The sequence below is a fragment of the Temnothorax nylanderi genome, unplaced genomic scaffold, assembly GCF_030848795.1.
Source record: "Temnothorax nylanderi isolate EJ_2023f unplaced genomic scaffold, tnyl_v1.0 TNYL_tig1035_pilon, whole genome shotgun sequence".
NCBI classification, from domain to species: Eukaryota; Metazoa; Arthropoda; class Insecta; order Hymenoptera; family Formicidae; genus Temnothorax; species Temnothorax nylanderi.
This window is the reverse complement of record NW_027250097.1, coordinates 1-14,035: the sequence shown is the minus strand read 5'-3', so window position 1 is coordinate 14,035 and position 14,035 is coordinate 1. Positions and strand designations below refer to the sequence as shown.

The 14,035-nt window shown below is 37.7% G+C and overlaps 1 protein-coding gene across 3 annotated transcripts; it reads right to left on the bottom strand.

The window, feature by feature from the left end:
• Positions 1–3,535: 3,535 nt before the first annotated feature.
• Positions 3,536–7,314, bottom strand: LOC139786436 (brefeldin A-inhibited guanine nucleotide-exchange protein 2-like). Of its 3 annotated transcripts, none has more exons than XM_071725603.1 (7): positions 6,852–7,314; positions 5,679–6,457; positions 5,261–5,494; positions 4,894–5,150; positions 4,580–4,791; positions 4,116–4,499; positions 3,536–4,046 (listed from the first exon to the last, which is right to left on the bottom strand). In XM_071725603.1, exons 2-3 carry the CDS (start codon positions 6,322–6,324, stop codon positions 5,301–5,303), a joined length of 840 nt encoding a protein of 279 aa, XP_071581704.1. In that variant the 5' UTR covers positions 6,325–6,457; positions 6,852–7,314; the 3' UTR covers positions 3,536–4,046; positions 4,116–4,499; positions 4,580–4,791; positions 4,894–5,150; positions 5,261–5,300. The 3 variants fall into 3 exon arrangements, with proteins under 3 accessions (XP_071581704.1, XP_071581706.1, XP_071581705.1); XM_071725605.1 differs by lacking the exon at positions 6,852–7,314 and having other exon boundaries at positions 5,679–5,982; positions 6,078–6,593; XM_071725604.1 differs by lacking the exon at positions 6,852–7,314 and having other exon boundaries at positions 4,894–5,132; positions 5,679–6,593.
• Positions 7,315–14,035: the final 6,721 nt, after the last annotated feature.

The following is a 14,035-nucleotide window of genomic DNA, read 5'->3' as shown; positions in this document are numbered from 1 at the left end:
TTGCTTGAAGAGCTTTCGTTTTCTTCAGTAGTAGGATCATCAGTAGGATGATCAACTGCAGGACCAGAAGTTCCAGGACGATCAACTGTAGAACGATGAGAAGTTGTAGGACGATCGATTGCAAGACGAAAAGTCATAATCTCAAATTCTTTCGTTGCCAGAGAGCAACACTTCTGTCATATTATCGTCTCAATCTTTCCGCAGTATCCAGTGCTTCTTTATCGGGAGATTGCAGCGCGAAACAGACATTTGGCACACGAGATTCCACTCCCTGCGTGTTCTTGACGCGCCACTTAACTCTACCAAAAGTTTCGTACAACGTGCACTGTTCTCCTTTCTCGATAGACATTACATTAACTTTCTTGTAGGTACAGATGCAAGTGACCTGTAACGGTCACGTGACAGATTGCTTGCGTTGCTTTATAGGCACGATGTCCTTTGCTCTCTCCACGAGTCTCTGTACGTGATCGCCATAATTATTATGCTCCTCGCGCAACGCTTACATGCCCTTCAAAAGTCGTTCTCCCTCGTCCAATGCGAAATCGGATTGCGAGTAAACGATATTTAATGTATCGTCTCCTGTTTGGAGATCCACTGTTCGGCCTGCTGACTTTGAAGAATTGCTGATTTTGCGCGGCGTGTCTTAGATGTACCTCAAGACAGAGGGTAAATTGCAGTAGCTGGGCCCACTGATTTTGCATTGCGGACATGTATGCTTTGATTTTTTCGTCGCAGGATGATGCTGAAGAACCAGCGCCTCACCGCGATCTTGCACTGCCGAACACTGTATGTCGCGTTTCTCTAAATCGCTCATCAAAGACTCATAATATTGTTCGATGCTCTGCGCATTAAGGTTCTTGTCGCTCCAATCACGCACGATTTCTGTTTCCTCCTTTGCGTTCAACCAAACCAATTCGCCAGTAGCCGATTGTATGAAATCGTGCAGGGTCTCCAAATCGGAGAGCTTCTTATTCGATACGGCAAGAAGCTCAGCGTAGAGCTTTTGCAAAGTACTAAGGACGAGAAGTTATAGGACGATCAACTGCAGGACGAGAAGTTGTAGGACGATCAATTGGTTGATTATCAGCAGAGCAACCAACCGATCACACCAGCAGAACGGTCATCAACGGGACGATCATCAGCAGGATCATATTGAGTAAGAACGTGCATAGGATAAATCAAATTTTGTTAAGTCGTAGTCAAGTAACAAGTAATTCGTCGACTTCCATCTAAAATTAAGATATTAGTTAGATGGATCACATCCATCAAAATTTATGTAATTTAATACAAATATACACACATTTTTCGATGTATCTTTCGCCATCTTGTTAAATAGACTCCCACCGACTCGCTTGTAATTCATACAGCTCGTTAGAATATTTGCCATACTCTATCATTCCATCGAAGACAAAAATACATGTGCCATCGATAACAACGCCATATGCTGCACAGCCTGGCGGAATGTCTTCCTTTGTAGATGGCATAAACCATTGACTTGTTGCTGTGTTGTACACATGTAACTCGACGACGATACCCTCGTTCCTGCCGCCGAAAACAACCATGAGATCCTTGATGGCGACTGCCAGGTGGCCATACCTTGGTCGCGGCTGAGGCCCGGTCGGATTTGCGATCCGCTTCCACTTTAGCATGAGTGCTGCAATTTGTAATTCATACAGCTCGTTAGAATATTTGCCGTCCATTCCACCGAAGACAAAAATACGTGTACCATCGACAACAAAGCCATATGCTGCACAGCCTGGCGAAATGTCTCCCTTTGTAGATGGCACAAACCATTTGATTCGTTGCTGTGTTGTACACATTAACTCGTCGACGATGCCCTCGTTCCCGCCGCCGAAAACAACCATGAGACCTTTGATAGCGACCGCCCGGTGGCCATGCCTGGGTCGCGGCTGAGGCCCGGTCGGATTCGCGATCCGTTTCCACTTTAACATGAGTCCCGCGCGATCGTTACATCACTAGCATCACCACCGTCGCTTTTGTCGTCGTTGATGTCGTTATTGTCGTCGCCGAACACTCGACCAGTCGACCGTAGAGCGCGTCGCTTGGCGAAGGCACACGGACGTCCCCTCCTTTATCACAAAAACCGCGGCCTGTGTTTGTCCGTCGCAACGGCCGTCGTCGACGACGGCGGCAATTCTCAAAAGTCTCTCGACATTCGCGCGAAATCCACCGTTTCCGTGGACCACTCGAACCGCGCCGTTTTCGAGGCCAGACTCCCGATTTTAACCTCTCCGTGATGGACCTCCCGTAACTTAGCCGGTCAACTTCGACTTTATTAATTTTTTTTTTTTAATCGTTTGTTGGTCGTTTGTTGGTGATTGTTGGCCTAATTACAACGTTTGTTGGTTCTTAATTTTTGTTTAAATTAAAAAAGAAAAATTAGCCTTAAGTTAGCCGGAAAAATTTTATTTTTAATTAAAAAAAAGCCTAATCGATGCGTAATCGTTTGCTGATGATTGTTGGTCTAATTTTAGCGTTTGTTGGTTTATTATTAGTCTTAAAAACGAAAAAAAAACAAAAAATTATCTCACATTAAAGTAATCGAAGATTGGTTTATTTGCCTACGACTTAAGGTTTATTTCTATCAATTTAGGGTTAACATCTATAAAACTGGCTATGAATACGGGCCTTAACATCGGCAGAAAATCATTCGTATGTATTTAGCCGGAAATGAACGTCTTTTTAAAGAATCTCTATATGAAATCGTTTGTATTTCGTATGAAGACTTTTGAAGTGCAATTGAAAAGGTTTGTGAGTCATTCGTTTAATTGTAATTAATTATTTATTTTTACACCATGCATTTAGCCGAAATAGATAAATTAATAAAAGTTTTTATATGGAATCGTTTGTATTTTGTATGAAGAGTTATGAAGTGTGATTAAAAAGGTTTGTGAGTCACCCAGATAATTTTAATTAAATATTTATAAACTCGGTAATTATAGCCGAAATATAGATTTTTAGTTATTCATGTTAAAAGAAGAAGGCGCGAGTGTTCCCGAAGGTCCGTCTGCAGTCAGAATTAATATAAACGTTTTAAAAATTATTTTATACTGAAATAAATAAATATACAGGCTATAAGCCTGTATAGCTATAAGCGATAGTTGCTAATTGCGTTCCATCTTGAATTTTTTTTACAGTCGTTTATTAGGATTGCCCTGCTTTTAAATTGAACGCTTTTAAATGTATTATTATTAAACTACTGATATCGATATATTATTAGTAATTTAATATTAAAGCTTGACAGAGTGACGTAAACTAATTCGCTCATAGTATTAACAAGTATTATGCGTTCAAATTCTCGAAAGCTATAGCTTCTTTACTATGCTCTCTCTTTATGTCGATCGATTCGGATAAAAATCTCCGAAGTCTTTCTTTCTCTCGCGATATTCCTGATACATAATCCTAGAGTAAAACTGTACAAAAGCTCTACGAAAGTGGCGATATTTTTCAAGGATCTGGTTCGAGTCTCGGCTCTTGGGGAAGGTGCGCATGTAGAAAGAGTACGTCAAGACAGTTTATCCTGCTAAATGGTTATCAATTCTCTATAAGTTCTGTATTGTTTACACATAAATTATAGAATATCTAAACGTTTCTTTTTTTTCGATGTCCTGCGAAATTGTACAATAGAGTTACAAATAAAAATAAAGCCACACTTTACGTATATTCAGTCTTTGCTAATGTTACATAATAACGTGCGAAAGAACTAACAGACTATTTAAGAGGCTATTTAAGAATTTTAATCAAGATACTGGAAGCATAAAACTGTTCAGCTAGCTTTACACAAGATATTGTTTTTCTTCTTTATGAAATCGTCAAATTATGATTATGATACATTTCTACATTATCACCAGCATCGAATCTAATCTTATTTATCGTGATACTCTTGAGAAACTGTTAATCCATTGTCTTAATAAACTCGATCGCGGCGCAGAACTGCGTCCACCAATATTGTTCCTCTCCCTCCAATCGATTCCCGTAAAAGCTGTCTACATATTGAACAGTCGATACAACGACGGCGGATTAGTCTGAAATTAAGCACACGTTAACAATCACTCTTCTTGCTAAAATCACATATTCTCTTTTCAATCGCATACCTGGATTATGACATAGACCAGCACGGGAGTCAGATCGTCGGCAGCAGGTATGCCTCTTTCCGACGCCATGGAGAGGAGATTCATGATGGTAGTCGCGCAACGAAATACACACTGCAACTTATCCCTAGGAGTCTTATACGCCGATATCACAGCCAATTCAGCCTGCGCCCATGACCAGGAACATTCGTAATGATAAACATTTGGAATGCGTAGGTCCTTGTGATTTGGAGTTACGACTTTCGCCAACTTTTTTATGTGATCCTGAAGAAGCTGGTCCCTATATACATCTCCATCTTCATTTAGATAGAGCGCATTGTGGTACCTGTGCCATGACGGTTCTTTCCACCACAACTCTCGCCAAATCTAACTGGTTGGCGCTCGCCGCTGAAAGTAAGAAGTAAGTTCAGACGTCTCTGAGCACTCCGCTAAGATCAATTGCGAGATAAATAATTATATTCATGTACATTGCCAGATCGGATCGTTGTCCATTTCCGCGTGGACCTTTCCTAGAAAATTATCCACGAGATCCTGTTTCTCGTCAGCTAGCGTAAGCTTTTTAAACTCTTCGCAGAAACGCAGGAGGAAAGCCTCCTTTTTTTCCAAAAATACCCTCACACAAACGGATACAAGATAATTATTGATAGCATCCTGATCGCACTTAACTCGCACGCATAATCTGGAAAATATTATTATTAAACGGTTAACATCTTACATTTAAACATATTTTACATTTACTTATACATTACATACAAAGATGATATTTATATATAAACAGTACCTATCTAAGTGAGCTAATGTCGACAGCAATCCTTGACGACATCTGATTAAATATGCGATATAAGGAGATCGTTTTTGATAATCCTCTCGAAGTGATTTGAAGAGCTTTCTACATCCATCGTCATTAAATAGACGCACGCAACGTAAAGTTTCATGAAGATGAGCTATTAATGCCCTATCCTGCAGGTTTATAGCTTCTGCCAATTGTAGTTGTAAAAACGCAACCAGTTCGTTTTCTTTCTGCGACCAACAATGTCTCTGTAATAAAATTTTATATGCCAATATTTGAACATTAAGTAATTAAGTAATCCATAAAAAAATCACACTTTGTTTTGTACGCCATGATTAAAAAATAATACAATAAATACCTCTGAAGTATTCCATGGAATGTGTTGAAGGTCAGCAGTGCTAAGTACTAAGTACCATACGTAATTTTCTTTTAGCATCCGCAAAAGCATAAGAGAGTTCTACATTATTCGGATCGATTGAAAGTCTTTCGTCTTCCACCTCTTTTGTACGGGACTGATTGCTTTCGACCGAGGCTGTATCGCTAGCTGCGCTTGGCTTTCTTCTGTATTTCGCTAATATATCATCGGTAGTATCTGAAATTAATCAAAAGAACAATTTATTACTGTCTAAAACTTGCAGGAAAACTTTTCCTTTTTTTTAGCATTACTTTCCGATTTATCTTTGATTCGATTCTACAAAACTATTAAAACAGAAACCGTTTATATTGTAACAAAATAATATACGATAATTGTTAATAGTTATTTATTAATATCTTACCGCCCGCGACATTACCGGATGATGTTACATCTTCCAACATAATCTTGCGTAATCTGTGCCTGCACACATCGACGCCGTCGCCACCAGCTTCTCGATCGAAACATCTGTCGTCCGTCACGCGGATTGCTTTACCTCTACGATTTCTCAATGACAATTTTAATTTACCAGGAGCATTCTCTGGACTTAGCTTGGCTTCAGTTTCGCCGTTTGCTATGACAGAACCCTTCTGCTGATGTTCCCCATCAAGACTCACATTCTCTTCCTCCGCCTGAGTCTCCATTCGCGCGAAGAGCACGTTGATCATCTGCGTGAGAGTCGCATGGGCTGTTGTTTGATTCATCAGGTTGCGCGATGCCAAGTAAACGTTGTAAACAGTACGAATTGTTAACAATACCGTACCCTCGTGTATCTCCACATGCTGGCTTGTCATTACAGTCAGCAAAGCTTTAATAATCTGCAGCTGCACACCCTCATCGGTCTGTAGACCGGTGAAGCAACCGCAAATTGTCTCGACAATGCGCACAATCAGCAGCTTGTTAGGCTCCGTTGAATCAGGCACATTGCCAGTGAGATGGCCATATGCGATTAACTTCTGCAGGCAGTCCAGTGCTGTGTCATCACAATCCGCGGTGACTTGCTCTGACATGCTAACGCAAATGGCAAGAAGTACTTCTCAGCGGTAATGACATTTGAGTCGCTCTTGGGCTATGGCAGGGCGTTTGAGATAACCTCTTCACCCTGCACAACTGGTACATCTTTGATCTCGTTACGGAGGTCCTCTGCAAGATGGAAATATATGAGTGACAAACTTAATTAGCAACTATCGCTTATAGCTACAGGCTTATTATAGCCTGTATATTTATTTATTTCAGTATAAAATAATTTTTAAAACGTTTATATTAATTCTGACTGCAGACGGACCTTCGGGAACACTAGCGCCTTCTTCTTTTAACATGAATAACTAAAAATCTATATTTCGGCTAATTACCGAGTTTATAAATATTTAATTAAAATTATCTGGGTGACTCACAAACCTTTTTAATCACACTTCATAACTCTTCATACAAAATACAAACGATTCCATATAAAAACTTTTATTAATTTATCTATTTCGGCTAAATGCATGGTGTAAAAATAAATAATTAATTACAATTAAACGAATGACTCACAAACCTTTTCAATTGCACTTCAAAAGTCTTCATACGAAATACAAACGATTTCATATAGAGATTCTTTAAAAAGACGTTCATTTCCGGCTAAATACATACGAATGATTTTCTGCCGATGTTAAGGCCCGTATTCATAGCCAGTTTTATAGATGTTAGCCTTAAATTGATAGAAATAAACCTTAAGTCGTAGGCAAATAAACCAATCTTCGATTACTTTAATGTGAGATAATTTTTCGTTTTTTTTCGTTTTTAAGACTAATAATAAACCAACAAACGCTAAAATTAGACCAACAATCATCAGCAAACGATTACGCATCGATTAGGCTTTTTTTTAATTAAAAATAAAATTTTTCCGGCTAACTTAAGGCTAATTTTTCTTTTTTAATTTAAACAAAAATTAAGAACCAACAAACGTTGTAATTAGGCCAACAATCACCAACAAACGACCAACAAACGATTAAAAAAAAAAAAATTAATAAAGTCGAAGTTGACCGGCTAACTTACGGGAGGTCCGTGATGGTCCGTTTCCGTTTCGACTATAACTACGTTTGCACGGCCCGATTTACAACGAAGTTATAACGTTGGTGTTATAACTACTGACATTAAAAGAGCGTTTACACGGCATTTAATGTCAGTAGTTATAACATCGATGTTATAATTTTGCCGTAAATCAGGCCGTGTAAACGTAGTCTATGACGCACTTACAAACGTGATCACAAAACGTCACAAATTTAAAAGAGTTTTTTTTTCGCAGTGATGCCACAGTTAAAACGCGAGTCACACGGACGACGCGCGCGACGCGGCCCGAAACAGTCGAAATGGAGATAGAGGGGATACTCACACAAAAGAAGAGCCATTCAACGCGGCGCTGGGCGCATACAAACGTGGCTCCTCTCTTGTATGAGTATTTTCTTCATCTCCGTTTCAATGGGTACGTTTAGCAGACACAACTGTTGACTCTGCGTTGATTGGTTAGTTCTAAAAGTAAGAGCAAATCACGTTCGACTGCTATTGAGCGGCTTGATCTGCTGAACGCGACCAATCATAGGCCGGTATTCATAGTCTTCAAGATCGTCTTAAGTAATGTCTTAAGACGCTAATACGGCTCTGTGATTGGTTCATGACATCTTAAGATTGAACTTAAGACGGTCTTAAATAACTATGAATACCGGCCAATAGACTTAAGAAGATACAGCGGTGATCGGCATTCGCAAAGATAAAAGGCTTGCGCTATTCTTATTAATATTTAGGGCGGTATAAATGGCATATCAACAGCTAAAGTATCAATAGCTAAACAGCAGTATAAAGTAATGAATGCTATATTTCATGATGGTTCGTGTATTGAGAATGACGATTATACAAGTATGTGTAGAGAAGGGACATCTTGGACTAAAATTGATGAGAAACAAAAAATGATTACGGGCCAATTCCTTTTAGTGACACAAGTCGACACAAACATCGTTCTATCCTTCTTGGCATTCAATGAATAACAAAGACAGAACGACACTTGTGTCGACTTGTGTCACTAAAAGGAATAGGCCTTACGAAAGAAGAACGATGGCCTACAGGTGCTAAAAATATTTATATATTATTTTTACAAAAAGTTGATAATAAAAATTAAGCAACTATTATCAAATATAGATACACATTTTACATAAAAAAAAATATGCCATGACAGCCGGTCATGAAGTAAGCACAACAAGATAACCAATCCGCATTGCGGAAAAGCAACAACAATATTTCGATAGATTCGAGTATGGATGACATACCCTTTTTAGAAGAGGATGCGTAACACTACAAAATGCATGATATCAGTACAAAATTACCTTTTTCAAAAAAGGTAAAAAAGGGCGCCAAGTACACGCGTGGTTGTTACCTCGAAAAAAAACCAAGTGGTAGTATCATTAATTTTAAATTCAAAAATAAATAAAATCTATTCTAACCTAGGTGGTAGTAGCTTTAATTTTTCTTAACAAAATTATTAAAATACAAAATTGTTACTTTATTCAATCCAAGTGATATCTATCTCGAAAAAACCTAAATAACAAGTAGTATCTATTTAAAAAAAAATATGTGAAATCTTTTAATACTGCGCCAATTACAAAGAGAGAATATACATATATACCTTAACAAAATTATTATTATATCACAAAATTGCGTTACCAAACTCAATCCAAATGATACGTACCAACCTAAGTGGTAGTAGCCTTATTTCTCCTTAACAAAATTATATCACAAAATTGCGTTGTCTAACTCAACCTAAGTGACATGTATTTTCAAAAAAATATATGAAATCTTTAAATTACGCCAACTACAAAGAGAATATATATATTGCTTTGAAAAATAATTGTAGTGCAACTACTGTTAAAAAATAAAACAAAATTGTGTTACCTAACTCAACCCAAGTGGTATGTATCTTTGTATTCCTGAGAGTCTTTCTATCAACCCAAGTGGTAGTAGTTTTAATTCTCCTTGATAAAATTATAATATTACAAAGAATTATTTTAATCACAAAGAATTAAAGAGGTAACATTATAAAATAAAAATATTTAATTAAAATAAAATAAATAAATTTTTCTTGTAAAAAACTTGGCGCTGCTTTTTTAAAGTCAATCCAGACAAACTTGCATAGGTGCATAAGCATGTGCATAAAGAGACGGATTGGTCTATTTCCTTTTGCACATATATAAAATTTGTCTGGATAAGAGCCTCCGCACAAGACTCTCGTATGATAGCATTGCGTAACGTAACGTGGATTAACGCACAAGAAACGTATCGGTTAGAGCCTCCGCACAAAACTTTCGTATGGTAACGTAACGTAGATCAACGCAGAAGAAACGTATTGACGTATAAAGCGTCATCTACAATATCAGCAGGAGTATACAGTAAGACGTAAGCAGTAAGTTTTTGACTAATTGGATTTTTACAATTCAAGAATAATCGACTGTGATTGGTCAATAGAATAGCTTACTGCTTACGTCTTACTGCATACTCCTGCTGCCATTGTAGACGACGTACGGCCGTACGATCCCGATTCAAGCAACGCAATTGGTCGAAATCCTACTGTTACTGTTACGAAAAAGTGTGTGTCCGGGGCTTTAACGCCGTAACCGATACGTTTCTTGTGCGTTGACCCACGTTTCGTTACACTATGTTGCCATACGAAAGTCTTGTGCAAAGGTTCAAAACCTTAAAAAAGCAGCGCCAAGTTTTTTACAAGCAAAATTTATTTATTTTATTTTAATTAAATATTTTTATTTTATAATGTTACCTCTTTAATTTTTTGTGATTAAAATAATTCTTTGTAATATTATAATTTTATCAAGGAGAATTAAAACTACTACCACTTGGGTTGATAGAAAGACTCTCAGGAATACAAAGATACATACCACTTGGGTTGAGTTAGGTAACACAATTTTGTTTTATTTTTAACAGTAGTTGCACTACAATTATTTTTCAAAGCAATATATATATTCTCTTTGTAGTTGGCGTAATTTAAAGATTTCATATATTTTTTTGAAAATACATGTCACTTAGGTTGAGTTAGACAACGCAATTTTGTGATATAATTTTGTTAAGGAGAAATAAGGCTACTACCACTTAGGTTGGTACGTATCATTTGGATTGAGTTTGGTAACGCAATTTTGTGATATAATAATAATTTTGTTAAGGTATATATGTATATATATATACCTATATATATTCTCTCTTTGTAATTGGCGCAGTATTAAAAGATTTCACATATTTTTTTTAAATAGATACTACTTGTTATTTAGGTTTTTTCGAGATAGATATCACTTGGATTGAATAAAGTAACAATTTTGTAATTTAATAATTTTGTTAAGAAAAATTAAAGCTACTACCACCTAGGTTAGAATAGATTTTATTTATTTTTGAATTTAAAATTAATGATACTACCACTTGGTTTTTTTTCGATAATTTGTTACCGGAACAAAAAAAATATATTAAGCTATGTGCGTATAGCCGCCGCGCATTTGTCCGAAGAAATCCGCTCTCTCAGCCGGTCACCCATCCAAGTAGTATACCGGCGCCTTGTTGCTTGACATCGATGATCGAACAGGGTAGTGGTGATCCTCTGACTCTGACGCTTCTTTCTTTCTTATACTTGCTTATTTTGGTGAGCATAAAGCTATCGCATAACAATATTAACAATACAGATATACGAATACATCTTTTTTGCCAGTCAGCGTCGAATATTATTTATATTAAATATTATTAAATATTTTATATTTTATATTAAAAATGCCATATGACGAAATTTGGAATATTAGAAAATTCTTAATAAAAGAGAAAAAATGCAATAAAATGCAATATTAAATAAAAATAAATTTAATTTTTTATAAGTTCTAGAGTCTGTCAGCAATTTTTCGGAAATATTACAAATGCAATGTTGTATGTGAAACATTCAAAAATATAACGCGTTCAATGTAAACGTAATAATAGTTTTATCATGTATCAGAAATGTTTCTAAACCATTACATCTGCAATATTTCTTCTGCAATATTGTAGAAATTCACTGCCTGCAATTCAATTTTTCATTACCTACGCAATCTTTCAGAAATTTTTCAGAAATATTTTAAATGCAATGTTGCGTTTGATATGTTACAGAAATATTTCTGAAATATTGCATCTGCTACATTTTTTTGCAATATTACAGAAACTTATAAATATTGTAAACAACTTTCTGAAAGATTTCAGAAATATTGTTAATGCAATATTATAAAAAACATGATGCAGGTACATTTCTGAAATATTTCAGATGCATAATTACAAATAAAATGTTAACGAAATATTTCTGCACCATTTCCGAATATTTCAATATTTCAGCAACATAACATGCCGAATGGGTATATATATCTTTATGGTTCGATATATGTCGGGACCAACCATAAGCGATGTGTACATACGTATATACGTTGATGTACATCGACATCCTAACTTGTATTCCGGAAGTATTTTCTATATGTATAATTAAAATACAAAGATATATCAAAATTAAGCTTCCTTATATGATTTGTTAATTGTCGGTACCACTAAAAAATACATAAAAATCTGATTATAAGCAATATACATAACGTGAAATGCAATATACATGTTCTTGCAATAGCCGTTTACATCGTATTTCGTAGTTAGTTATCGTTTGTACACATTATATAAACTATTATATAAAAAAAGGATGCTTTTCATGCTTAGTAATTTAATATAGGACCGCGAGAATTTTAACTATTTCTCTAAGCTATCGATATATAATAATGTAAAAGATTATTGCGAGTTCAGTAAACTCAAAAGTTTCCGTGTGTCACCAATCTTCATCGTAAAATTCTACAATTTTTGCAAAATGATATAAGAAGAAAATCGTGAATTCTACAATAACTTTTACTTTTAATAAACACGAACCATTAGCACGGACGCAAACCATGTGCGGTTACCGAGCGAAACGACGTAGTTTATGCGCACTTTCTCAGGTAGCGCGTCGGAACACGCAACACACAAAAATTGACGAAAAATGCCGGGATGGCCTCTCTCAGGTTTCTCTCTGGTAATATGAAGCTTTTGGGAGGTGGAGAGGATGTGCCGGAAAAGATAAAGAAGACGAAGACGAGCAAAGGCAGCTCGACATTTTACGTCAACATGATGCTTAAACGACCAGGAAGGGTCAGTGTGAACACCAAGTATTTTAATTGAGGACGATAGAGGTATAGGCACAGAGTTTAAAGAAAGGTCAAAGGAATCAAGCTGAACTAGAAGGACTGAGGAACCGGCAATGAGAAGTGAGGACTTAGAAGGGTTAAGATGCAGTGCGTTTGAGGATGCCCATTTAGCTACAGCTTTGAGGTCATCGTTTAATGCAGAGATGGTGGCAGAGACGTCGGTTAGGCGGAATGACTTGCGCAAAATCACGTCGTCTGCGTATTTTAGAAACTCGGCGAAAAAAGGAGTGGAGGCCAGATCAGCAATAAAAATGATGAACAGTAGTGGACCGAGCACGGACCCCTGAGGTACGCCTGACAAAACAGCGCGAGAAGGGGAGAAAATAGGTAAAGGATTGTACAGAAGGACGCGCTGAAAGCGGTTTAATAGGAACGATTTCATGAAGGACAAGGCAGAGGGAGATAAGCCGTAGTACTCGAGCTTAGCCAGAAGGAGATGAGGGTCGATTGTGTCGAACGCCTTCGTGAAATCAAGTGTAATCAACGCTGTGAGGAGACCTGAGTCGAAACCACGAAGGACGGAGTCAGAGAGGTGGAGAAGTTCAGTTGTGGTGCTGTGCATGCCACGAAAACCGGACTGACATTCCGGAATTATCCCTGCTTCGTTGACAAATGCATATAATTGTTGAAAGCATATGCGCTCGAGGAGTTTGGAGAGAAATGGGGGGAGAGAGATAGGACAAAGAGAGGAGAAAGTGGAGGGGTCGCGAGTTTTGGGAATGGGGAGGACAACTACGTGTTTCCAAGAGGAGGAAAAAGTATGAGAGGAAAGGCAGTAATTTAGGATATGGAGAAGAGGTTCGAGACACTGAGGCAGGCAGAGATGCAGCATACGACCTGAGAGATCGTATGGTCCAGCAGAGGTAAGTCGTATTCGCTTAAGGATATTGTAAAGGTCGGTGGGAGTGATTGGAGTAAAACTGAATGATTCAGGGACGTTAAAGGATAAGGAGGCAAAATGATTTAACGTTTCGGGAGAGCAGGAAGAGGAGGGAAGAGAATCAAGAAAATAATCGTTCATAAGTTTAGGATCAAGGAGATGGGAGGGTAAGGAGTGCGAGGGAGATGCTGTCCCTCCGAGTACAGAGAGATTTCTCCAGAACTGGCGAGGAGAGTTTGATGAGAGAGAGTTTGAAAGATAAGCCTTTTTTTCACGCGTATGGCATAGTTCACCTCGTTACGGAGTTGCTTGTAACGACGCCAATCGGGAACGGACCGAGTACGCCTGTATCAAAGAAGAGCGCGACTCTTCAGAGATATCAGTTTTCTGACGGCAGTGTTAAGCCACGGAGCCGGCGGACGCGATGCCCTCCTAAGAGTCAACGGTGCGAGACGATCAAACACGGACATTATAGAGGATGTGAAATAGGCGACCATGTCATCAACGTGCTCAGCGCTGATACAGGCGACCAGTCAGTCTCGAGCAACTCAGAGGAGATATCGAAGGGTTGAATGG